The sequence below is a fragment of the Hippichthys cyanospilos genome, chromosome 2 (assembly GCF_059441005.1).
Source record: "Hippichthys cyanospilos isolate Australia breed blue-spotted pipefish chromosome 2, RoL_Hcya_1.0, whole genome shotgun sequence".
NCBI classification, from domain to species: Eukaryota; Metazoa; Chordata; class Actinopteri; order Syngnathiformes; family Syngnathidae; genus Hippichthys; species Hippichthys cyanospilos.
Genome location: NC_142370.1, coordinates 30,357,322 through 30,382,396, shown reverse-complemented (window position 1 = coordinate 30,382,396; position 25,075 = coordinate 30,357,322). Strand labels below are relative to the sequence as shown.

Genomic DNA, 25,075 nt, shown 5'->3' with positions numbered 1-25,075 from the left:
TGTCCTGTCTAGTTTCTTTGCATGACCTCATAAATTCTGTTCAGATGAGGGACAAAATATTTTCTAAGACGCCTCAGACAGTCTGATTGTGATCAATACTGCAGCTGTTCTCCTTCGGGTTATAGTTAACGCCAAACTTTAGGCAAATGATTTTTGTTTTTTAATGCTCCATTTCCTGTCTATGTCCCATTCTGGCCCCGCCCCTTTAGGAGATTATCAGTCGCCAGATGAACTCTGTGTTCAAGGAGCTCTTGTCCCGACAGCCTCCCATGCAGCCGCCGACGCTGGCAGCCGCGGCTCCCGCCGCTGCCCCTTCTTCTTCCTCGTCCACCTCCTCTTCCTCTCCCCTCCCTCACACTGCCCCCGCTGCCAAAAAAGTGGGCTTTGGGATCCGAGGACGGGCCCTTTTCCGGCCGGTGGACTGACATAGCCTAATGGTGAATGCTTGATTGAAAGAATAGCTTGAGAATGAATATGGTTTCATGCATTCTGGGAAAATCTTGATTTATTTTTAGGATAAATGTATATATTTACGTCTGTGCCATCTCATAGTGCCACATGGTGCTGTATTGCAGTAAGTCTTGTGTGTTTTTCAGCTAATTTAGTCTTTTTCAATTGTGCAAATTTGGTTTTTGTCCATTTCGGAGCATAAGAGATGTTTTCTGTCTCAAATGAAGGAATATTAGTGCCACACTGAAAAGGAAAAAACTGATAAGAATACAAAAATTTGAATTTTTATGAGAAAAGGGGATACTGCAAAGAAAAAAGCAAAAGAATAGAAAAGCGAAAGAAGCTAATACAGTATATACATTTTTATTCATATAAAATGACCAGTCTATTTCTCCATGCATAAAAAGAACCCAACATTTGTTTGTAATTTTTTTCTCCAAATTTTTTTTGGTTTGTTATAATATTATCTTTTTTGATCAATCACAACCTCATACTCTGTATTCAGTACTGCGGTTTTATCTGTGTAAATCTTTGACAATAGTTCAGTAACAGTATTTTTTTATTTTAATTGATTCAATCCCCAAAACATATTTTTATGTTTTTTAGGAGTGCAGGTATGTGTGTGTGTGTGTGTGTGTGTGTGTGTGTGTGTGTGTGTGTGTGTGTGTTTTTCTCAATAATGTTCAAGTGTTTGGCTAAAAGGCAGGGTCTAAAATGCCTGGCACCTAAATAGGTAATTAAGTACTAGAAGTAAATGATTAATTTAGGTAGTTAATTTCCAAAGTAATAAAGTACTGAATGTATCAATTATTTTAGTTCTCAAGTAAATTTGAGTATTGTTACATTGGTATTTAATTACTTAGTGAGCAATTACTTAACTGCCCAAAGTATTTGATTACTTCAGTACTTAATTACCTTTAGTCCTTAATTACCTTAATTAGTCTATTACTTCTGAAGTAGTAGTAAATAGCTTTTATATACCTCATTTTAGTGCCAACAATTTTACACCCTCCTTTACGTTGTGGGGAAAAAAAACAGAACTGAAAAAATATATACAAGGAAAAGTACTTCGAATTGATTGTCTGGATTCTTAAAAAAAAAAAAAAAACATAAAAATGTCTTTGGAGTTGAATTAGTTAAAAGTGTGGCCCTAATACTCCTTCATTGTTATTACCAGTGATGTATATTGTTTGACGGTACATGTCAGAAAAAGACTGCCCTCTAGTGGCAGTTTTTGAAAAAGCAATTTTGTTCATTATATTGAAAGAGGAAAAATAGCAGCCAATCTGAGGCCTGTGTCAAGTAGTGCCTCTATTATTTTTACACTTTCATTTTCTCCTTGTTTCAAGTCTTTTTACAAAGCGTGACATGAAAAAGATGATGGCATTGGCATTGCTGGGTGCAGTTTGTCAATGTTTGAAATAGCATGCAGTGATTAAAAAAACTTGCTATGGAAAAAAAAATAACAATAATAATACATTCCCCTTCATATGTGATACATGGCCGACAAGGCAGCAAAACTCAGGGCTTTGCAGAGTTAAGATGGGCTGACTCAGGTTTGCCTTTGAAAGAATTAAGTGGCTTTTTTTTTTTTTCTGGCTTCATTCAAGCTGTGCAAGAGCCAAAACTGCCCTAAGGGAAGATCTCATGTGATTTCTTCTGGCTTTAACTGTGACTATGGCAACAACGTTTGGGAAACTCACTCCTACTATACACATACGCTAAAAATATATGATGTATATTGAAGCATCCACAGCACATAGTCAAGAGGTCTATCTACTTTGATTCCAAACTTTTGAAACGGTTTGGCATGTATTGCATCCCTCTTGTTGCGTTTTCATAGAAACCTAAATGTAATGCAGTCTCCTTGTTTTACAAAATGAAAGCACCATTTTATCCAAAATCATTGTTCAATAATATCACTAGATCGAAAGTGTAAAATGATGGTATACAGTATGTGTGGAAAAAGAAACTATGATGAAAATAAAAGATGGAGTGATGACTTTTAAAACGTTTTCAGTGTGTTGACTAAAAATGTATTCGGACAAAACTACAGAAATGAAAGGGCGGTAAGTCGAAATGCACATTTGACAAGCTGGATTCAGCAGAGTTGAGTAAATCATTAGAAGTCAATCGTGAAACTAAGATGTGTGAATTTCCTTTGCATTGTATTACAGCTAGAAATGGAAGCCCTAAAAAGTCAAAATTAAATCAATAAAAACTAAATTTTAAAAATGTCAATAGTTGAAATGTATTTTAGTCTGATAATTAAATAAATAAAACCATCATTTTGAAATAAATACCATTTTTATGAAAAACTAATAATTTTGTAACATGCACTGTAAATTATAAAACAAGCTAATATTATTAAAAACATATATTGCGGTATCTAAATTAAATGAACAAAAACAGCATTTTGAAATGATAAACTTTGATAACATGCAGTTTTGTGAAATTGTGTGTTTTATGTCATTCAAATATTTTTCAGTGTCAATATTAAATAAGCTATTAAATTAGCTTTTTAATATTTGATCTCTGGCCAAATAGATTTACTCAGAAATTGCATGTTTCAGTATTTTGTATGTGGATTATTTAAAATCTGTTGGGTGGAATGTAAAATGTCCTCCTAAAATGCCGCACACTGTATAAAATTAACATTCACATTTCACCATTATTAACATAACCATGAATACAATTAAAAAAAATGTTAAGTGTTTATTTATCAGAAATTCCTGAAAGAAATTGCCACGTAAAATTAGGGTTAATGAAGAAACAAATTCGTTGTCGTAATAACGTTAGTCGTAATAACGAGCTTGGATGCGGTACATGAAGGCAACATCCAGTTTACCCAGCATGCATCTCGCATTCGCCATTTTTATTGTTGTGTTGCGCCAGAGAGTCGACCAACAATTCGGAAAACAATTGTGTGTTTTATTCGTTTATGTTTCGTTTCTGATATTTACATTCTTTACGTTTGTCGGAGTAACCTTTAAGAAAGAATAAAGCAACATGGCTCAATACAAAGGAGCCGCCAGCGAGGCTGGAAGAGCTATGCAGCTGATGAAAAAACGAGAAAAGGAGAGGGAACAACTTGAACAATTGAAACAGAGGATTGCAGAGGTTTGTAACCTATTGACAATAGTCATTATTGTTGTCTCAAAAGTTTCTATTGGTTCTAAACAGAAATCTTGAACTTGGATATTTGCTTATCCACTGTTATGCGTCTATTGCATTGTACACGCGTGTATCTTCTTGCAGGACAATATGGTCAAGTCCAATATTGACAAGAAGTTTTCGGCTCACTATGATGCTGTGGAGGCAGAGTTAAAGTCCAGCACGGTTGGTATGTAAATCACTTTTCAGTAATCATTTAAGCATCATAAATTGCACTTATGACTTATTATTATGGCTTATTCTACATGGAAATTCATTAGTAAAAATAAATGGTCCATGAATGCACAAAGCAGTCCGCTGCAAAGAATAAAATGGATGTTTTTTTTTTTTCTTCTTTTAATCTCCTAATGTACTAAATAGGTCTGGTGACATTGAATGACATGAAAGCCAAGCAGGAAGCTCTTGTGAAGGAACGTGAAAAGCAGCTGGCAAAGAAAGAGCAATCCAAGGAGCTCCAGCTGTGAGTTAAAAATCTTGTGTTTCATATTCCTGGTGCAGCAATACGTAAACCTTCTTCTATTTGTTCTTCGCGTGGTGTTTGTCAAGTTATTCATCACATCACGTTCTCATCTCTTTGCAGCAAGCTTGAAAAGCAGAAGGAAAAGAAGAGAAAGGAAGAGCAAAAAAGGAAAATTGCCAGTTTATCATTTAACCCCGAAGATGACGGTGATGATGATGAGGAAGAAGAAGAGGATGAAAAGGAAGAGGAGGAAGAAGAGCAGGAATGTGAGTATGCATATGACAATAAAACCCTTCAATCTTGAATCCATCACATATTTTTCCGCGATGATTCCATCGATTCGTTTAGTAATTGAATACATTTTATTCATCATTAAAGTGTACTGCAAAAATATTTTATTGATTACTGTTTATTTAACATTTAGTACAGGGGTCACCAACCTTTTTGGAAACCGAGAGCTACTTCTTTGGTACTGAGTAATTTGAAGGGCTACCAGTTTCTGTGAAGACCCTGATTATGTTCGTCATTTCTCAAAATAATTACGAAACAGCTTTAGTAATTATGTAAATCAAGTGTAATATGTAATTACCGTATTTTCAGCACCATAAGGCACACTTAAAAGCCTTAATTTTTTTAAAAAGCTGATGGTGCGCCTTGTAATCAGGTGCGCCATATATATGGATCAATATTGGTATTCGTAGATGGGGAATGAAGTGATAAAGTAAGCTTTACCTGTTTCTTTTGTGTGTTTACAGTTGAACAAGTTTGGTCATATTGACATTGAGTTATTATGCTATTGAGAGTTTAGAGTTATTATTTTAGTTATTATTGTTATTACTTTGAGTATTACTATACAGTATTGTGATTGAAAAGTTCTAAATAATGTCATTAATTGAGGGTGCGCCTTATATGTGGAAAAAGTTTTGAAATGTGTCATTAATTAATAATCCGGTGCGGCTTATAGTGCGGAAAATACGGTATATGTCATATATGCATAATTGTTTGTAAACATCCTTTCTATCACTTGTAAATTATTTGCAGTACAGGTTGGCGGGCTAGTCATGTGATACCCGGGGGCTACCCAGTGCCCTCGGGCACTACGTTGGTGACCCCTAATCTAGTAACACTTAGTGATCGAAGAAAATACAACCAATAAGCAATATCCCATGAGACTGATGTTATACGTACCATTTTTTTTAAAAACAGATTCAGTCACTGATTGGGTTATCGTTTTTCAAAAGTAGAAACAGAATTTTCCAAATGTCAAATTTTTGTCCATGCATGCACTTGCACAAACACATGTTAAATGATGTTTTTTAGTTTGTTTTGGAGCCACCAGAGTTGCAATAAAAACTGTACCTGCCACATTTCAGGAATAAACCCAATTGTTCAGTTGATGTAGATAATTTGTTGATTAATTTTTAGCCAGATTCCAGAGCATTTTAAAACACATTCAGTGCCATGGACAAGAATTTTCGTCTTTTAAAATAATAATAACAATAATAAATCATTGAATTCTGGTCAAATATATTTTTTATGGAAGTGATAACTGTGCATGGCAGTGTTTCCACACTTACATGCATACACAAAGAGTTCAGGCTGATAAGACAAAAAAAAACAAAAAACAGACAGTATTTTCTTTCATGGAATAAGTCTTTATTTTTTTTTTTATCTCATTCAACTTTACTTGTCCATATGACAACATGTCTTCTTTTATAGATGTCCCCACAAAGAAGAAGAAGCTTGGAAAAAATCCAGATGTGGATACAAGTTTCCTTCCTGATCGTGACCGTGAGGTGTGGTTAAATAATTCCACATTCATGAGGGCTTTAGTGCACCGGTTAAGCCATTGTTGTTTTTTTTGTTCCACCTCTTTAAAGAAAAACATTTCCTCATTGAGTGGATTCTGCTTTTGTCGAGCAGATGGAATTACTCACCAGTTGTATTATCGTTTATTCGGAGAACAAATCACCTTATCTGAGACACCTCCTCATTTTCCACTGGTAGACAAATACAATGTGGTGCAGTTTAAAACAACAAAAACAATTTGACTCTCGGGAAAGCTGCAATACTGCTGTTATTATAAGTCGAATGTAAACGTGCTTGAGTATAGATGAGCGCTGTCTAATGTATGTAGATAGTACAATAAATATTTAGACAGTTTAGAATAAATATCTAAATCCTAGAAAATATTACAAGGTGACAGCTATTTTAGGCAAGGTAGGTAAGGTAAGGTAAAGTAAGATAAGCTTTGAATTTCTTTATGACTCTTGAAAGTTCTATAAAAACATCTTCAGAATTGACTGAATTAAGCAATATAATTTGAAAATGTTGAACAAAAGTCATTAACCTGACGTTGTTTTGAGATAAATTTTTTACTTTTTTTTTTTTCATGAACGTTGTTCAGGAGGAGGAGAATCGCCTCAGAGAAGAACTTAGGCAAGAATGGGAGCTCAAACAAGAAAAAATCAAGAGTGAGTATCAAAATGAAGCCAGCCCTCTCAGTCTATTTTGATCATTTGCTGTCAGTTTTGTCCTCATAATATCTTCGCACACATTAGTGTTATGCAATCATAATTTGGATTTTTGGCTTGTCATAATCTTTATAACGCAACTATGTCTCATTCTAAATGTGTTCAGCCCCTAAGATGTCAATGTGTGCAGAGCAGGAACAGCCAGTGTTTTTTTTTTATTTTATTTTTTTAATTGCTGTATTTTAATATACTCCAATTTTACCTCGTTACTTTTTTTCTATTCTTGTAATTTCAAGTTGTATTTGAATGCAGGGAAAGATTTGATGTAGCAGAATGAAAAGGCAAGAGACTAATTTCACAAAATATTTGCGACAATATTTTGTTCTCGACAAAAACAATAGTGTTCAAAATGCGGGAATGACTAAATAGATAGGAAGATATGATGGTTGTTTTGAGTAATTAATTTTTATAGTTAAATATTTACTGTTCGAATTATTTTAATAGTTGTGATTTCAGCATCAACAAAAATAGCTCTAATAATTGTTTTTTTTTTCCATAATTGCTGCGCCTCAGTACACATTCGCGTCGAGACTCATTCTTGTGGTTTTTACTTGTTGCTTTCAGGCGAGGAGATCGAAATTACATTCAGTTACTGGGATGGATCTGGCCATCGCAAGACTGTCAAGGTGCTGCATGCTCCAGATTGAAAAGTTCTGCAAAGGTTTCCGTCTAATCATAGCTTTCAACTTTGCTTTGTTTGATTCTTCTTTCAGATGAAAAAGGGAAACACGATCCAGAACTTTCTGCAGAGGGCCCTGGAAGTTCTAAGAAAGGACTTCAGTGAGCTCAGGTCAGAGAAGGAGATTCCCATTTGGAACTGGTTTTGCAGATTTTTGTTGGTAAAAGTTCATATAGAATCATGATGTGTACTGAGGCGCAGCAATTATGGAAAAAAAAAACAATTATTAGAGCTATTTTTGTTGATGCTGAAATCACAACTATTAAAATAATTCGAACAGTAAATATTTAACTATAAAAATTAATTACTCAAAACAACCATCATATCTTCCTATCTATTTAGTCATTCCCGCATTTTGAACACTATTGTTTTTGTCGAGAACAAAATATTGTCGCAAATATTTTGTGAAATTAGTCTCTTGCCTTTTCATTCTGCTACATCAAATCTTTCCCTGCATTCAAATACAACTTGAAATTACACTAGACTCCAACGATTCACACTATTCTGTTTACACTGTTAACAAGCACCTTAAGTATACTTCTGTACTGGACTTATGTGTATCTTGTGTATTTTATTTCTCATATTTTATATCTCGACTTGAGGATACTGCTGGAAATGTGAATTTCCCTACGGGGATGAATAAAGTATCTATCTATCTATCTATCTATCTATCTATGATAACGTTTTTTTTTGATAATTAATCAGAATTTGTAAAGTAGTATCCAGTGTCACCTGGTGCCAGCTGTCAGTGCTTGAACTATTTTATGTGGCACATCCTCTTGTGAATGTTAATTCACCTCCACTTTATTGAAGTTATTGTCTTAGTTGTCTTTGACTTATTTTAGGATCATCAGAACTGGGTTAAGATTAGGCATTGATGAGGAGAAAACATGAGAAAACATGCAAACTCCACACAGGAAGGCCGGGCAAGGTGGATTTTTTTTAACTCTGGTCCCTGAACTGTGAGGTGGACGTGCTAACCACTACTCCACCGAGCCGCTTAGGGCTAAACAGTTAATAGAATTCAAATCAACAACACAGTTTTGTAAAATGCCATTTTAAATCTCAGAGGCTGCAATTTTAATTTGGTCAGTCAGTATGCTTTATGTATTTCTTTGCGTGTATATTTTATTTAATTATATAGTGTTGAGTCCAAAAATATTTATTTATTCATTAATTATGGTTTATTTATATACACACACACAACTGTATATTTTTTTCTCTCTTTACATAGGTCTGCTGGAGTTGAGCAGTTGATGTATATTAAAGAAGATCTGATAATCCCGCATGTAGGTCCTTCCTTCATTATTTAATAAATTAAATACCTTAAAAATATAAAAAGAATCACAAATTTAGTATTGCGGAATTCTCTCATGGCTCTCTCTGTTTCATTTAGCACCACAGCTTTTACGACTTCATCGTGACCAAAGCCAGGGGTAAATCTGGTAAGTTAACAACTGTGAACAACATTTGGAACCTGAGTACTGGCAGTGCAAAGCATCACATGGCGATGTACCTCGCCATTCACTCCACACATAAAACTGAACTGAATAAACAACTCAGCAGGTTTGGCATTCACCGTTTTGTGAATGTGAATACATTACTACCGTGATGATCCCTTCTAAAAAAGTTACGATTAGAGTGTGAGCATTCATCAAAAATAAATAAATAAATGATAGTGCTGCATTCAGTTATGGACCTCTAGTAAACTATTATGGGAAAGCTATTCCAGTTTTATCTGCCATTTGAAATCCATTCAGAACGACTTGCATTTATACATTGTTTACTTAACGTTAATGTGCGGTGTCTCAGGCGCTTGAGTAAATGTAAGACTTGTTTGTTTTTCCCCCCACCAGGTCCTCTCTTTAGCTTTGACGTCCATGATGATATTCGTCTGGTCAACGATGCCACTGTTGAGAAAGATGAGGTTAGCGCCTTGTATGGTCGTAGTCCTCTATAATTCTATTTGATCTTGTTGCACATTTAAAACGAATAAATGAAATTGCCTGATGTGTTTTGAGAGTTAGTGGCAGTAGTTTGGGGGAATGAGGATTGAGACGATCACCATCAAATGTAGTCTTCATATGTGGACCTAATTAGCTATATAGGATTGTTTACGACGTAATCTATCACATGGTTAAAGAGCCTTGCTGCTATGAGTCCATTTAAGGAGAAGCTAAGAACATCCTAGTTATAAAGAGCTCTTTCCAAACCAACATTCATGCAATTGTGCTGTTTTTAAGTCTCATGCAGGTAAAGTTGTGCTTAGGAGCTGGTATGAGAAGAACAAGCACATCTTCCCCGCCAGTCGCTGGGAGCCGTATGACCCTGAGAAGAAATGGGACAAGTATACGGTGAGCTTTGTTTACCTCCACAGGTTGTTGAGCGTCCTTTCAAATTGTACAAGATTTGTGGCAACAAGCTCACTTGTTATGAGCCAGTTTAGCTGGTATAATTGTAAGCCTCACTATTTTAGCCAGGAACCGCTCCCGCAAAGTTCTGCGGCGTTTAAGAAATTGTCTCATTGCATAAATATGCTAAGGTTACTACACCTTTATAAACTGCACAGCCAATGTTTTAAGTAATGGTTAACCGTCACACAAGTGGTTAACTTTCATGCAAGTGAAAAAAACAGATGCAACAAAGCGAGATACTTTTAAAACAGAAGGCAATCGTCACAAGGGAAAATAAAGGGCGATAGATAATTTATTACTGGACGTTCCTCATATTTTATTCACTTATCAGGTAAAATTTCAGGAGGAAACTTATACGTGCTCTAAGAATGTATACTTCCAAAATGTTTCATAAAGATGCTGAACTTCAAACGCAATTTTATTTATAGACTACTTTAAAGCAACCATTGCAGTACATGCAGTAAAACTCTGTTATACAATAACAAAGCAAAAACAATGAGTCCTCCTCATCACATCATTCCTATTTTTACATCATATGACCAAGATGTCTGCCTGACGGCCTGTCAACAGTACAGCTATTGTCGAGGCTTCAGACAGGATGTTCTCAGAGGGAAAGTGGCCACTGAGCCTAGTGTCACATTGGGTCATCAGCACAGATATAGACTTCCTTGGAAATGTTCATGGATTAAACGCCGATTTGGAAATGTCATCTCCTTGTCAACCGTGTACAACAGGTTATGCAAAGAACTGAAACATTCAACAGTTGTACAGTGCATTAAAAGTTTACAGCAGGTCAAATGAAGCTCACCTATAAAGTTATTTTGCATTATAGCCCAGTATCGAACATCTTGCTTATGATCTTACATTGGAGCCTTACCGGTTTTAATTCCCGTATTCGTCTAAGCTTCCCTGAACTTTTGTTTTTGAGGCTACTCCATCTTAAAATATTTGGATGAATAAGCCCAAAACATACGGATGCTATATGAGTTGTTTGGTAGTATGCCCAAGTTCTTAAGAAGATTTTAGCTAGGAAAAAGTAGACCAAATCGGTAGACTTTAAAACATAGGTAAGCTAAAAATAGCAGACTTGAACCATAGACCTTTCACTCGGCAAGGGAGAAAGACCCCAAATATTTGAGGATGTTGAAAGTTTGGCCTCATTTCCGATGTAAAAAGACAGATGAAAATGAAGCAATACCTTTTTTTTTTTCCTCACTCAAAGTGGACCTGGAACCAGTCTTTTGTTACCACACATTAACAAGAATCAGAATCGCCTTTATTGTCATTGTATAGCATACAACGAAATTTGGGTGCTACTCCTTAGTGCATTTTGTTAAAAAACAGAATAAATAGAGTAAAATAACGGTTTTATAAATACAATGTTTAAAACAACACACAACAAAAGAGTCAATGTTGGCAGCCCTCCTTGTGCTTAAATTCCAGAATGTCCATTTTCATGGGCATTTGACTCAAGAGTTCCACTGTAGATAAATATGTTGGCTTTATACTATTTGAGGAAGTTGCCGTGCGGTATGGTGTCATTCTTTTCATACTGTTCCAAACATTTAATCATGGACTCCAAATGGCGCTCTGATGAGTTTCCTTCTTGTCACAGTTTTTATGGCTGAATGCAAGTATGGGCGACCTTCCAACATTAAGCCTCTTCCCCTTGTGTTTTTCCAGATCCGGTGAAGCTGCAATGAACTTCTCCTGTATAATAGCTCAACTCTCCTGCACCCTTCTACAATTGTGGTCTTGCTTTAGTCGTTATGCCAATTCTCCCTCAAACATCCATTGTTTACCGTGTTAACGCTCACATGTAAATATAGCTGATTAAAGTGAACCTGTAATTACACTTGAGTGATTACTGCTCCTTATTGGCTGTACTTAAGACAAGGCCTGATGAATATAGCTTTAGTCAGCCATGGATTTGTTTTGACACGCTCGTGCGATCACACCACGTCAACATCCCCCCGCCTTTTGCCCGGAGACACCACGCCCACTGCTTTGCTTTCTTCCTCCTGCGTCCTTTATCGCTCACAACGCTCAGAGGACCTCTGAGTACGCTTGACTATCTTGCTCCCGTTCTCCGCTTTGTTTTTGTAATGTGTGTATTCCTTCTGGAGGTTCGGATGCTTGCTTGAAGATGTGGAGGGAAGCACTCATTTTCTGCCAAGTCTTTGCTTCTGGCTTGCTGGTCCAATCCCATGATAAGTTGACTACAGCCATTGCGCCGCAAGACTGCAGCCTGGCCTGCATCCGCCAGGTGAGACCCCCTGCTGCCTGTTTCATATTCTGTGATGAATTTATCGGCGTTAGTTATGGACGTGCGAGAAACAAGCAACCCTGACTGGGTGTTGTTAATCACTAAAAATAAAACGATTGAAGTGGCGGGAATGCTGAGAGACGGGTTTTGTGCTTTTGTCTATTAAAACAAAACATGGCCAATGCTGACAGACAAGCAATTGAATAACACATAAAACCTTTTTAAGGACTTTTGAGCAAGACACATGTTCTCTTGTTTCGCTTGAATTTGAGCAATGCTGTTGAAACTTAAGTTGGATGATAATAATACTGATTTTGGAATTATCCATGTTATTAAATGAATGCAGGGTCCTGTATTAGGCCTCGTATGCTCATGATATATTATTTCAATAATTATTACGTCTTCATCGTCTATATTAAGCCTTTAAGAAAATGTATCTGTTTAGTCTTATTTAAAAAAATTATTTTTTTTCATCCAGTGTGTTTGCAGCACAGTAAAAACATCAAAGATGACTGATCAATTGAAGTAGGTAAAACTTAGATCTATTGACATAAATATTTAAAAAGCAAGAAAGTGTTTGATCATGTTTATGTAAGAAATGTCTAGTTCTCAATTGATTTAGCGTTGATTAAAAAAACACCTTAAAGGGACAATGTGTAAGATTTAGACCATTTTTCATCACGGGCACCAGGGGGTGCTGCATTTACCAACAAACATGGCAGCCTCCGAAGGAGTGCCACCCCCCATGTATTTTAATTTAATGATAACTAGACCTACGATTATATTTAAAACATACCGTTTGTCATTAAGAAAACATTTATTTGCAAGTTTTTGAAATTTATAATCATTTAATTAATTTTTAATGAAAAATGATCTAAATGTTACACATTGCCCTTTTAAGGGTTTTTTGATGTACTGTACTGTCTTATTTTATGACAAATAGAAAAATGTTGGAAGTGTAAACAATTTGCTATATGACATTTTGACTTGTTGCCTTAAAAACTTTAAATATTTTGTTTATCAGACAAAGTAACATAAATAAACTGCTTTGGCCCTCTTTCTGCGTTACTTTCTGTTTTATTTGTAAAACAATGATTATTTTAACAAACTGTTGTATTATAGTTTTAAAAATGTAGAAAACATACTTAAATACATATTACTGTGTTGCTTTTGCAAGCAGCAGTACTGTTGCTGTTATCATGTAACTCCTTGACACCTCGCTTTTTTTTTTGTCACCCATTGAAAATGAAAGGTAACCATTAATCGGACGGCAAGGCTCCGACGGTGATGTAATGGCTTTGATTCGAATCCAGTCGCATCTTTTACCGCATATGTAATTTGCTTTCATACAGGTGGCGTAATGGCATAGCTTCAGCGATTTGTTGCATTGTTCCATAATGAAATAACCCGAATTGCATGATAAGGATTTGATTGGTGCTGACTCCTCCCCTCTGCATATTTGATCAGTCAATTGTTTTCCTTGCCAGTAATGAGGTCATTTGTATACCACATGTCAAAACACACTTGTCATGTTCATCAGCACTGGCTACATCATTGTGGAAGCATTCAAACCTTTGCAGTACTTGGTACTTTTTCACGACTATGCTTTCAATAATATCCTCACAGTGGTTTGTGATTTCTGTATTATGGTTTTGTTTAGACTTGGGCTCTTAAAAAGTTCGATTCACCTACAAATCAATACCATTTACTACAACGCAGAATTTAGGGCCTAAAATTTCAATTTTTTTGAATGCAATATATATATATATATATATATATATATATATATATATATATATATATATATATATATATATATATATATATATATATATATATATATATATATATATATATATGTGTATATATATATATATGTATATGTGTGTGTAAACAAATTGACTTCCATGTTAGTAACTGTAATGCCTGACGCAATCGCTGTATTCACTTTTATTTTGAAAATGGTTTTACCAGCGATAGTTGCGTAACGGCTCGCTTTACTCTTGTGATTGATGGTGGAGCTCAGCTTGATTCGCCTTTACGACTTCGTTTATTGACATCATAATGTAGCGGACATAAACACACACAAAAACAAAATATTCAGTCACAAATCAAGCATGCCAAGAAACAGTTAATTAGGCTGTCATTCTACGATATGACACAGCTTTATCGCTAGCCGCTGACGTGGCGCGTTCAAATGCGATCGGATATTTCATACTCGGGCAGATACATTCTGCAGATTGAAATATCAATCAAACGTTAAATATCGATACAGTAGGCTTTCGCTCAATCTCTAAAAGGTGATATACTGTACATGAAGAAGGAAAACGGAGGAAGAAGAACGGAGAAGGAAATCGAAAAACCTTTTGAATCAAAGATCAATTCTCAATCAAAAGTCACTTAATCGGAATCGAATCGCTATTCCTTTTGTCGTCAAATTCTTGCGGTGAGCTAGCGCCTCTTCCACTTGAAAGAATTGTACACATTTTGTGATCTACATTACCATAACCGATGGAGTGTTGCATCACAAATTACACGCTAGACCAGGCGTGGGCAAACTATGGCCCAAATCTGGCCTGCAAATTTGAAAAAATTATCAGTCAGGAGGAGGGTGATCAAATTTTGAAGGATAATGTGCTTTAAAATAGTAACTTAATAATTTTGCTAACCTCACCATTTGACGCGTTCAAAAACAGCACCACAACATCCAGTGCAATGTTGCCGTGTAGCTTTTTAGATGTTGTCACTCAAATTAGAATATGAAAGTGTTGCTAATCTGGCTGTGATTTAATTGAGACAATGACTTGCGTGCGAGTTACTTGTTAGTCTTCAAAGAAGTTCCAGCCGCTGCTTCCTCCTAACGAAAACTCGTTTTGTGTTATGCAAACAAGAAATCGGAGTACCCTGTATTTTTCCAGACGATTGCAATCTGAGCCTGTTTTTACAAGTAGCTTGTTTGACAGCTGTGATTTGTAGAATCACTTAATTGTAAAAGTCTCACCTAAAAATGTGTGTTTGACCAATCAAATTCACCATTTTATAGGCAAAATGCAATGCAATGTTCTCAAATTATATCGTTTCAGTGCCTTTATTCGAAAATGCTCAAACTGTTTTGAGAAAGGCTCATACCTTTGGATGGATATTTTAAATGTTTGACTAAAGGAGGGTCTAAAAATGTCTGGTGATTTCAGAATGAAGTGATTAATGAATTAAGTACTAAAGCAATCGATTACTTCGGTACTAAAGTAATTAATTACTTTAAGTACTACTACCGGTGCTACTGAAGTAATTCGTTGCTAAGGTCATCAAATTATCAATTACTTTATGTACTCAAGTAGTAATCTACGATTTTGGATCCTCACATGTTCGAGTTTTAATTACTTGAGGTATTTTAATATCTATAAAGTAATTGATTTATTTTAACAATTACATTCTGTAGTTGAATATTTTATTGGTGCATTTAGTGCCAGACAGTTCTGTAACCAAACACTTGAAAAAAATAGATAGTATTTGGGATTGAATGCCTGGATTCTTAAAAAAAAAAAAAAGTCTTTTTTTTGTTATTACATGAGTTAATGCAAAAGAACGGCTACCAAACAAGGAATTTTTTTACTATATTTTTCCAAAACACAGGATGTTTTTTTGTGTGTCACTGCCATATTCCTAAAAACTAAATAATTAAGTCTAGACGGTCTTTATTTTTGTTTTTTTTTTACTTCATGGTAAACTAATAACAGTTTCATAGAGCAACTCTATGCAACAAACGCATTTTCCTTTGACATTTGAATAACGTATGATGCGTTTCATACAATCAGTTCTTGCAAGAAATAAAATGACAACACTTGGCCTTTCCGTGTACTGCAGCAATAATCACATTTTAATCAAATTTAATTACACACTTACACTCGATTTCTTTTGTATCCTTTAGGGGGGACCCGGGTGTGAATACTGCAGAATAAGTAGTGACGATGTGAACAATGCTATGGGCCTGACCGCCAAAAATCGGTTGGGAAGTAAGTGTAATTCTTATTCATTTGAGGCCTCTGTACAGTGCAGCATATGACTTCTGGTGTATTTGCTAATGTAAATAACGCCATTATGATGTCGTGTCTGTGAATTGTAATGCTTCGTTGTTTGCATTTTGCCAAAACCAACTGTGGAATTCATGGAAATATTATAAAAATAAATAAATGAATTAAAAACATTATTATGCATATTATAAGCGTTAGTCTTTACAATATTACATTGTATAATCTATTTGTGATTTTCCAAATTGACCATGACTAATGATTTTAGTGTAACAGTTAAAGGGGAAATCAACCCCAAAAAAATGCAAAAATATGTTTAATGCGCCATTCTGATTAATATTGTGTTTATGGAATATGGATTTTTGGGATGGATAAAAATGGGTGGATTTTGCTGCTAAACACATATTCAACAAATGCTATATTAATCTGAATGCTGTGTTAAGACTATTAAGGGCATATAAAACATTTTTGCAAACAAAATTTTGAGCTTGACATTTTTTTGGTAATGTAAGCAGATTTTATATTGTTTTGAAGGTAAACCATATTGTAACTTTTAAAAGAAATACTTCATGGGGAAGTTATTTATCATCTGTTTTAGATGTGACGTGAATGCTAAAAGTGAATAATTAAATGACAGATGTGAAATTCTCATCATTTTTTATTTTGACCTTGTTTCCTTAGATTGCGTTCCCTGGCCGTGTTTAACACTGTTGGGTGAGGATGACCCCGGCATCTGTCAGCACTACGTTCAAGCACCCACTGATGTTCACGTAGATTTTGTCCCCGATCCGGATCCTAATTCAGATACAGTTGTTGTCTCCTGGAAGCCAAGCCAATATGGTGTGTTGATTGACATGCATGTACACCCTTCTGATGATGTATACAATTTTATAATTAAAATTTTAATTTTATCAGGTAAAAATAAAAACCTCAGAGAAGGAATTGATACAATAGCAAACATTCCTTAAATTCTATAAAATGAACAGTCATACTAGTGCTAATAAATCACATAATACTCCCCACCAAAACCCTCACACAATTTTGATCGTGGTATCAACAAACGCTCGCAGTCTAAAATACAGGTGAGCTTGCATAAATGGCAAATATCGGACAATCACAGTCAAGTTGATCAGATTGACATTGGATAAAAATATGATCAAACGTAGGTGTGATTAAAAAAAAGATGAAAAGAAATGTTTTGTTTTACATGATTTATATGATTTATTAGAAATACATTTTTTTTTAAATGGCAAAGAAAACCTTCAAATATTTTCGCCCATCTGTCTCATTCCAAAACCAAATGTCTTGAGCACAAAACCCACCCACGCATTAGAAAATTAACCAATAAAACCCTATGTGGAAATTGAGAAAATCCAAAAGATGTCGTTTTGCGTAATGCTCTGCCGTCAGCACGTACTGTATTTTTATATTTTATTTTCCCCCCCTTTGCTGCAGGAATTGCCTTTCTGCGAGGCTTTCAGGTGACCCTGCAGCCTTTGGCAGGTTCCGGTGTTGCTTGTCAGCTCTTTCTTTTCCAGCGAAACCTCACGCTCCCGGCATCTCACGCACAAATGGTATTTATTATGGGTGCGTTACACCCACAAGAGCATTAAAGTTGTTTTTCAACATGTTTTTCATGGCAATTGTCTTTCTACACTGCCAGAATAAAAATCCAATATCTGGTTTGTATAGTATGTTAGGTTCTTGTTCAAATCGAAACATGTTTCTTTGGTTCTTCTCCAAATTGTCAAGATGTATTTTACTGGACAGTCAAAATATATTACTTGAATGCCCCGTTTACGTTTAAATTCAAGAAATGTTTTCATGAAATCACAGTGGCAAATAAACAAACCTAATTGTCTATTATTCCAATGATAACTTAATGTACTTTCATGTTATAAGTTCTTATTGTGAAATTATTTGGGTTATATCCCTTGTGTGGTATTATGTCCTGTCCTTTGATTGATTTACAGTATCAGTCATTTCACATCAAAGGGAACGCATTGAAAGTAGGCACAAGGGAGCTGAAATTTTACCCAGGTGACGACAACTTCTTCGTTGTCACACCATCAGGAGGAATTTCAAATTGTAAAAAATCACTGAGACACACAAAATAAGGCTTTTTGCCAATAATTTTAATATTTATGAGAAATTTGATTCACTCATTCATACCAGCTATTTTCAGAACCTCATTTATGCAAATACTTTAAACAATGCTGCTTATACTGTATGTAAGTACCTGAGATTTAATGTTTGGACTCTGTAAATACGTATAAATATGTCTTTAGATTTATTCTCCTGACAGCATTCGCTCTCTTGCAGGTGTACAAGTCAGACCCTTTTCCCGGCCTCCCCCTTGGGTCCCAATTTGCCATTACTGTTATGGCTCTCCCGGTACCTGAGAGGTGGGAACAGTTCTATCGTGGCAAGCTCTTCTCCACACGCTGTAAGATACACATATGTACTCAATACAAGTACAGTGCTGTGCAAAAAGTCGTTTTTTTGCCAAAGCAATTATGCATTGTTTGTCACCATTTTTCTACGTTTAATAGGACCATAACAAATGTTTACACGTTCCCATTTTTTTCTTTAGATTTCAAATGACCTTTTACAAAAAATCTTTAGACAGAAAGCGTTGCCATTTGCGTGAGATTTATTAAACTCAAGGTGCATTTATTGAGGAACTTCACTGTGTAATGTTTTTTATTTCTGGCACTTCTGCGGGAAAATGTACAACTAATGATAATGTGCATCTGTATCTGTAATCTTGACAAAGTAAAGCATATGACGTTTTGCAAAAAAGTCACTATAAGACAATTTGACAAAAGACTTCTTTATGTTCCATATCATTCACTCTTAATTTGAAAAGATAAATGTTCTGTTCGGCATTCAAAAGCATTTCATTTTCTCGATAACTGCAAAAACCCTGCCTTCAAAAAAAAAAAAAAAAAAAACAATAATGGAAACAACAAAGCGAGTGAACACTGAAGGCTTTTGCGCAGTGCTGTATTTACAGTACGCGTACACTGCATTTTCGTGACTACTGCTTATTGTGATTTTGCAGCATGCGCTGAGAAAAATGGATTTCAGGAGTGTAAAGCAGGTGAGGGAATAACCTATCTTTAATTTCTCATGTTTTATAAATAAATAACTGTAAAACAGGCTAAACCTAAATACCAAAATTACACAGTATATATATATATATATATATATATATATATATATATATATATATATATATATATATATATATATATATATATATATATATGTGTGTGTGTGTGTCTCCAAGTCATCGTCAGTTATTGATGGAAAGTTGTTGCTTGTGGTTGTAGACTGGTATCCAAAGTACGTTGAAGTTCAGCAGACAGGAACTGTGGTCACGGTGACTTTCAACTTGGCACCTCCTAAACTGGGGATCACGAGCTACTTCTCATTTTGCTCAGCCAATGGCAAGACCATGTATGTGGAGATCGAACCCGTAAGTAACTTTGTTCTCAATTCACTAACTGGCCATTTCATTGCGTACATATGCACAGCTAAGGAGATCCAGAGAAGGAGCTGTCGTAAAAGTTCACCTTATACAAAGATAATAATGTTTAATTTTTGTTATGCACTGTCAATGTATTGATTTTTTTTTTTTTTTTTTTTAATTTGCACCATTTCTACAGTAACCACAAATTAACCGTTGTATTGTATTGGACTTTATTTGCTATTCGCTCACTGAAGAACCCACATTTAACAAACTGTTGGATCAAAAATGATCCAATTTGAGTCCATTAGTGACAGAACCCATGCTTGGTTCATTTAGACCCATTTGAATAATTTTTTACTAAAAAAAAAAAAAAAAAAACCATACAACTTTACAGTGGTTCGTTTTAAACAAAATATGATGACTCATACAATCGGGGTTATTTTGTACTAAACAATGCCCCAAATTGAGTAGCTTTGTTCAAAACATCACAGGATTTTTGGTTAAATGGCCCCAACGTTGATTATTTTTGACCAACAGTTTTTGGATTGTTGTGTATAAATATGCACATTTATTCAGTAAATTAGATGATTAATTCAATGTATTCTTTTTCAGGATTTTTCAAGAAACAGAACACACCACAGTTTTGACCTCAAAGACCTCGAAGAGGGAAGCAATTACACATGCGAGGTAAGAACACCCTAACCCTATTATGCAAAATGTTAGAATAATCATTAGAACATTTATTTTGCTAGGGTTAACGGTTAGAATTAGAGCTGTGTATTAATCGAATTAGTTCAATTAATTCGTCATTTTAAAATTTGATTAATTTGTAAAAGTGCCTTGTTTACAATACTTGTTTACAATGGGTACTAACTACAGTATTTTATCTTGGCACTCATTAGCTATGAGAACACAATGATCCTTTCGATATGAATAATTATGATCTCAACATTTATTCTACAGATAGCTGCAAACGAAATGGATGCCGTGAGGAAATTATTCAACTTTCAGGTTAAGCCTCAAGGTGTGTGTGAAATTTTAAAATGCCTTCTAATGAGGGTACAGTTTAACATTGATAATGTTCATTTTATTTGCATTTTAACATATTACCGTATTTTCCGCACTATAAGGCGCACCTAAAAGCCTTATTTTTTTTTAAAACTGATGGTGCGCCTTATATATGGCTCAATATTGAGATTGGGATTCGTAGATGGGGAATGAACTGATAAAGTATGCTTTACTCGTTTCTTTTGTGTGTTAACAGTTGAACTAGGTTGGTCATATTGACATTGAGTTATTATGCTATTGAGAATTTAGAGTTATTATTTGAGTTATTATTGTTATTACTTTGAGTATTACTATATTGTGATTGAAAACGTTTTAAAATGTCATTAATTGAGTGTGCGCCTTATAATCCGGTGCGCCTTATATATGGAAAAAGTTTTAAAATATGCCATTAATTGAGGGTGCGCCTTTTAATCCGGTGCGCCTTATAGTGCGGAACATACGGTAGCTCAAATTGTATTCAAATCAAAAGCAAAATTAAATCAACTGAGAGTTGTTTCTTCAATGCTGAGTTCAAGTGCCTTGTAACTAAAACAACACTTTTCTGCCCTCAGAAGTTACCTCATCATTTCCCAGGTGGATTCTGGTGTTTCCTGTGGCTTTTTTGGGCGTCTCCATTTTTGTTACTTTGTTGCTTTTTCTCATGTGGATTCCCCGCGCACAAATGAAGAAATCTTACATCAAATCCGGTACAAACACCTTCTAAATACTTGAAATTACACGTCAACAGACCTTTTTGTTTTGCACGTGTAATATTTATGATTTCAATATGTCGTGTTGAGGAATACATAAATGTAATCGGTTCCTTCTTTTTCAGAGCTGATAAAGCAACTGGAAGAAGTGAAGGCCCAGGAGGAAGTGATGATTTTGTCTGACAAAAACAAGAGCCCTCCTCGTCTTCTGATTTGCTATAGCAGCAACGATGGCCCCGCCCACGTCAATGCCGTCATGAAGCTGGGAGCCTTCATGCAACAACACATGGCTACTCAGGTAGTTCACTTGACTTCCTGTTCAGAGCACGCAGCACAAATCTGTAATGGATTACTTTTTGATTTACTTAACTTGGATTGGGCTTAATTTTGTAACAGTGATGGTGTTTTCATAAAAGTAAAAATAGTTAGGAGCAAACCAGTTAGGTAGGTTACATACCAGGATAATGACAGTGCTTTTACTGTGATGGCTGGGAAGTGCAAAAACAAAAAATGGTGAAAGGCTTTTACTTTGGCTGAAACAAATGTACATTTCAAAAAAACAAACGAACAAAATTGTTAACAAATTAACAAAAGCCAAAAGGCTAAAATACATCACATATAAGAAAACAAATTAGGAAAAGCCGAAGCACATTTACATTTCAGAAAATATATGTACATTTAACAAAAGTTGAAAAAAAATCACATTTCTGGAAACAAATTACAAAAAGTGAAAAAGCATTTTCATTAAAAAAATAAATAAATAAATAAACAATAATAATATGGTCCCTTCCCGATCCGATTTCTCTGAATTGTAATTTGCTTTGTCTTTTGTTCATATGTTTTAAGAAAAGTGAATTTGTTTTTTAAATTGTAAATACCGTTTAGATGTTTGGTCATTTGTTTTCTTAAATGTAATCTTATTTTCAAGTGGTAATTAGTATTCTAAAATATGCATTTGTTTCCACGTTCTGAAATTTGTTTTTGGAATTAATGTTGTTTTTCTGAAGTATAAATGCATTTCGGCTTTTTAGAAATGCGTTACGTTTTATTCATTTGTTTTTTGAAATGTCAGTGTAAAAATAAAAATATATAAATAATGTTTAATGAAATATTTCAATTATGAATATATTCTTATTATTCTTATACTTTTATTTTAATATTTGTCAAATCCCCCCAAATTAAATACAAATTAAAAAAAACATTAAATGTAAAAGTATTTGATTTGTTTTTCACCTCTCAGCCATCGTATCTTGCCTATAGAGCACACAAAAATACATTCATTAAAAACATATGATTATTTCCTGATTATTTAACCCCATTTTGATGCTTGAAGATTTTACCATCATCTGCTGTGGGCCATGAGTCACATCCGACTGCTGCGCTTCTCTGAGTGTGATTTTAATTGTCACGGTTTCCTCCCCCAAGGTGTGTCTGGACCTTTGGGATTCTTTGGGGCTGGCCGAAGAAGGTCACATGACGTGGTTCTGCCGTCAGATCCAGGAGAGCGATTTTGTCTTGGTAGTTTGCTCCAAGGGTCTGTGCCGCAAAAGTGGGCCGCAGAACCTGTTTGGTTCCGAAGCCATGGTCAGCCTCATCGGAGCGGAAGTGGGCCTAGCCAAATCTGACGGCAAGGACCTCTCTAAGTATATGGCCGCCATTTTTAATTACTCGGAGGAAAGAGATATCCCCACCGAACTGGGGCTGGTGTTCCATTACAAGCTGCCTGCCGACTTGCCACTGCTTTTCTCCCAACTCCATCAAGTTCGCCTTCACGCACCAGGCCGTTATGTAAAGATAAACAATATCTCAGAAGAAGAATTTGCAATGTCCGCTGCTGGTCGGGCTTTGCAGCAGGCGATCAGTGATTCGGAGAAGGCGATGAAGGAAAACAAAGAGAAGAGATTTGATTGTCAGGAGGAAGGTATGAAAGGAAATGAATGAGTATACATCGCTCTCTCGCTCGCGCTCTTTCACTCACCCTCTCTCTCTCTCGACTAAACAAAGTTAATGACAGACGCTATTTCTCATAAGTTGGCCCGAGACGAGGATGGAGAAAGCTTAATTGTTATGGCTGATGCCTTCCTTGAACAAATCACTTCTACCTCAGCAGTGCACTGTGACAAAAAAATGCATAGATATGCAATAAATTGTTATGTACACGCGCTTAAATGATATGTGAAATACGCACATATCTATCTGTCTGTCTGTCTATCATCTATCTATCTATCTGTCTGTCTATCATCTATCTATCTGTCTATCTATCTGTCTATCTATCTGTCTATCTATCTATCTATCTATCTATCTCTCTATCTCTATCTCTATCTCTATCTATCTCTATCTATCTATCTCTATCTGTGTGTGTGTGTGTGTGTGTGTGTGTAGAACTAGTTATATTTCTACAGTTAAAGCAAATGTAATGTTGTGATTGCTGATGTCTAAGAATAAGCTATTAATGTTGTATTTGTGGGAATATATATTGGAATATATATCACCTGGAAGTATATATTTAAGTATAGATATTTATCTATATCAGGGTTCACTTTTTTTTAACTGAGAGCTGCTACTTTGGTAATGAGTAATATGAAGGGCTACCAGTTTATGTGAAGACACTGATCAAGTTAATGATTTCTCACAAGAGTTAAGGAACAGCTGTAGTAAGAGTATATGTATAGTAAATATGTTAATCAATTGAAATATATAATGTAAATGTAACATATGTATAATTGTTTGTGAATTTCCCAGGAAATCACTATGTGCTATCACTTGTAAGCTATTTGCAGAACAGGTCTGGGGGCTACTCACATGATCCCGCGAGCACCACGTTGGTGACCCCCGTGCTACGTATATCATATAAACTTTGCTGCAATAATATCCAAATGATGAGTATGAATGTGTGCTGTGTTTTTCGACATTGTGAGTATGAGTCAAGATGGTGTACTACAATTATGACTACAATGAGTACTCACATGAACTTTGACTTGTTTGAATTTCAACTACCATTTCAAGTAATACTCAGATATTATAAACACAGTTCACACTGATTCATTTTTCCATCGTGTGACCGTCTTTGTGTTACACATTATGCCACTAAAATGGCTTCAACTTTAAAAGACCTGAAACTCTCTTGACTCTCTGCATTTAATGCATTTTTGTAAGCTCTATATGAATATATCTCAGTATACAAGATCCTCTGTGAAACATATGTACTGTACAATACATAAGTATAGAGGTGACAATACTTGTAATGTATGAAAATGACAGATTTTGTATTGTATTTTATTTATTGCTTTTCTACCGAAATATCTAATAAAGAAAACAAAGTTTCCCTCGTGTCATCTGACAATTACTGTACAGGGTATAGTATGATTATATCGAGTTGTCAACAAATGACGGTTTCATTGACGTTTTGTGTGACAAAGGAATTACGTTATCATATTACAAATGTCATGCAACTATGCCTCCAGTTGGTAATAAAAAGTATAGAATATGCCAACATAGATAGACAGTGGCGTATTGGGGAAGTGGCCCAAAAACGAACACACTCAATATAGATTATGTCGCATTTATTAATATACTGAGTACAACCAAACTACAGTGAAAATTATTAAACATAGTGCATACTTAATTATGGAAGAAATACAGCCATTTCTGAATAAATAATATCAAAACGTTTCCAATTTTATAATATTTGTTTTGAATAAATATGGTGTCAAAACATTATGAATTTGATTGACTTCAAATGTAATTGTTTCGACATACCCTCAAATTACAATATCAAGGATTTCTCATTTATGCAGTGCTGTGGGTTGCCAGGTTTGTTTGAATCCTTCCCTAAGTT

General features: G+C 35.1%; 3 protein-coding genes across 4 annotated transcripts in view; all 3 read left to right on the top strand.

The window, feature by feature from the left end:
- LOC148428220 (SLIT-ROBO Rho GTPase-activating protein 3-like) overlaps nt 1-2,461 on the top strand; it is a 28,990-nt gene extending 26,529 nt beyond the window's left edge. For both annotated transcript variants that reach the window (XM_088406823.1, XM_088406812.1), the window contains exon 24: nt 210-2,461. In XM_088406823.1, coding sequence (XP_088262949.1) covers nt 210-425 — 216 coding nt within the window. In that variant the 3' untranslated portion in view covers nt 426-2,461. The remainder of the gene's footprint in view (nt 1-209) is intronic.
- Nucleotides 2,462-3,315: 854 nt separating this feature from the next.
- Nucleotides 3,316-11,566, top strand: fam50a (family with sequence similarity 50 member A). The gene is made up of 13 exons (XM_088408321.1): nt 3,316-3,570; nt 3,709-3,793; nt 3,985-4,084; nt 4,205-4,350; nt 5,804-5,880; nt 6,492-6,558; nt 7,183-7,244; nt 7,332-7,408; nt 8,532-8,586; nt 8,694-8,742; nt 9,154-9,224; nt 9,541-9,651; nt 11,395-11,566. The coding sequence occupies exons 1-13, from the start codon at nt 3,460-3,462 to the stop codon at nt 11,401-11,403; spliced, it is 1,020 nt and encodes a 339-aa protein (XP_088264447.1). The 5' UTR covers nt 3,316-3,459; the 3' UTR covers nt 11,404-11,566.
- Nucleotides 11,567-11,710: 144 nt separating this feature from the next.
- Nucleotides 11,711-24,562, top strand: LOC148428218 (interleukin-17 receptor D). Its single transcript, XM_088408320.1, has 12 exons — nt 11,711-11,977; nt 15,906-15,990; nt 16,687-16,845; nt 17,461-17,579; nt 18,328-18,451; nt 19,070-19,108; nt 19,341-19,486; nt 20,093-20,167; nt 20,444-20,504; nt 21,100-21,234; nt 21,363-21,535; nt 22,663-24,562. The coding sequence occupies exons 1-12, from the start codon at nt 11,858-11,860 to the stop codon at nt 23,176-23,178; spliced, it is 1,752 nt and encodes a 583-aa protein (XP_088264446.1). The 5' UTR covers nt 11,711-11,857; the 3' UTR covers nt 23,179-24,562.
- The last annotated feature ends 513 nt before the right edge of the window (nt 24,563-25,075 follow it).

What these genes read in the sequence shown, in the direction of transcription:
- fam50a (XM_088408321.1), top strand. Translation starts at nt 3,460, where the DNA reads ATGGCTCAATACAAAGGAGCCGCCAGCGAGGCTGGAAGAGCTATGCAG. An exon ending in CAAACAAGAAAAAATCAAGA is followed by an intron (nt 6,559 to 7,182) that starts GTGAGTATCAAA and finishes TGTTGCTTTCAG; the next exon opens with GCGAGGAGATCGAAATTACA. An exon ending in AAGATCTGATAATCCCGCAT is followed by an intron (nt 8,587 to 8,693) that starts GTAGGTCCTTCC and finishes TGTTTCATTTAG; the next exon opens with CACCACAGCTTTTACGACTT.
- LOC148428218 (XM_088408320.1), top strand. Translation starts at nt 11,858, where the DNA reads ATGTGGAGGGAAGCACTCATTTTCTGCCAAGTCTTTGCTTCTGGCTTG. An exon ending in CTGGAAGCCAAGCCAATATG is followed by an intron (nt 16,846 to 17,460) that starts GTGTGTTGATTG and finishes CCTTTGCTGCAG; the next exon opens with GAATTGCCTTTCTGCGAGGC. An exon ending in TGTATGTGGAGATCGAACCC is followed by an intron (nt 19,487 to 20,092) that starts GTAAGTAACTTT and finishes ATTCTTTTTCAG; the next exon opens with GATTTTTCAAGAAACAGAAC.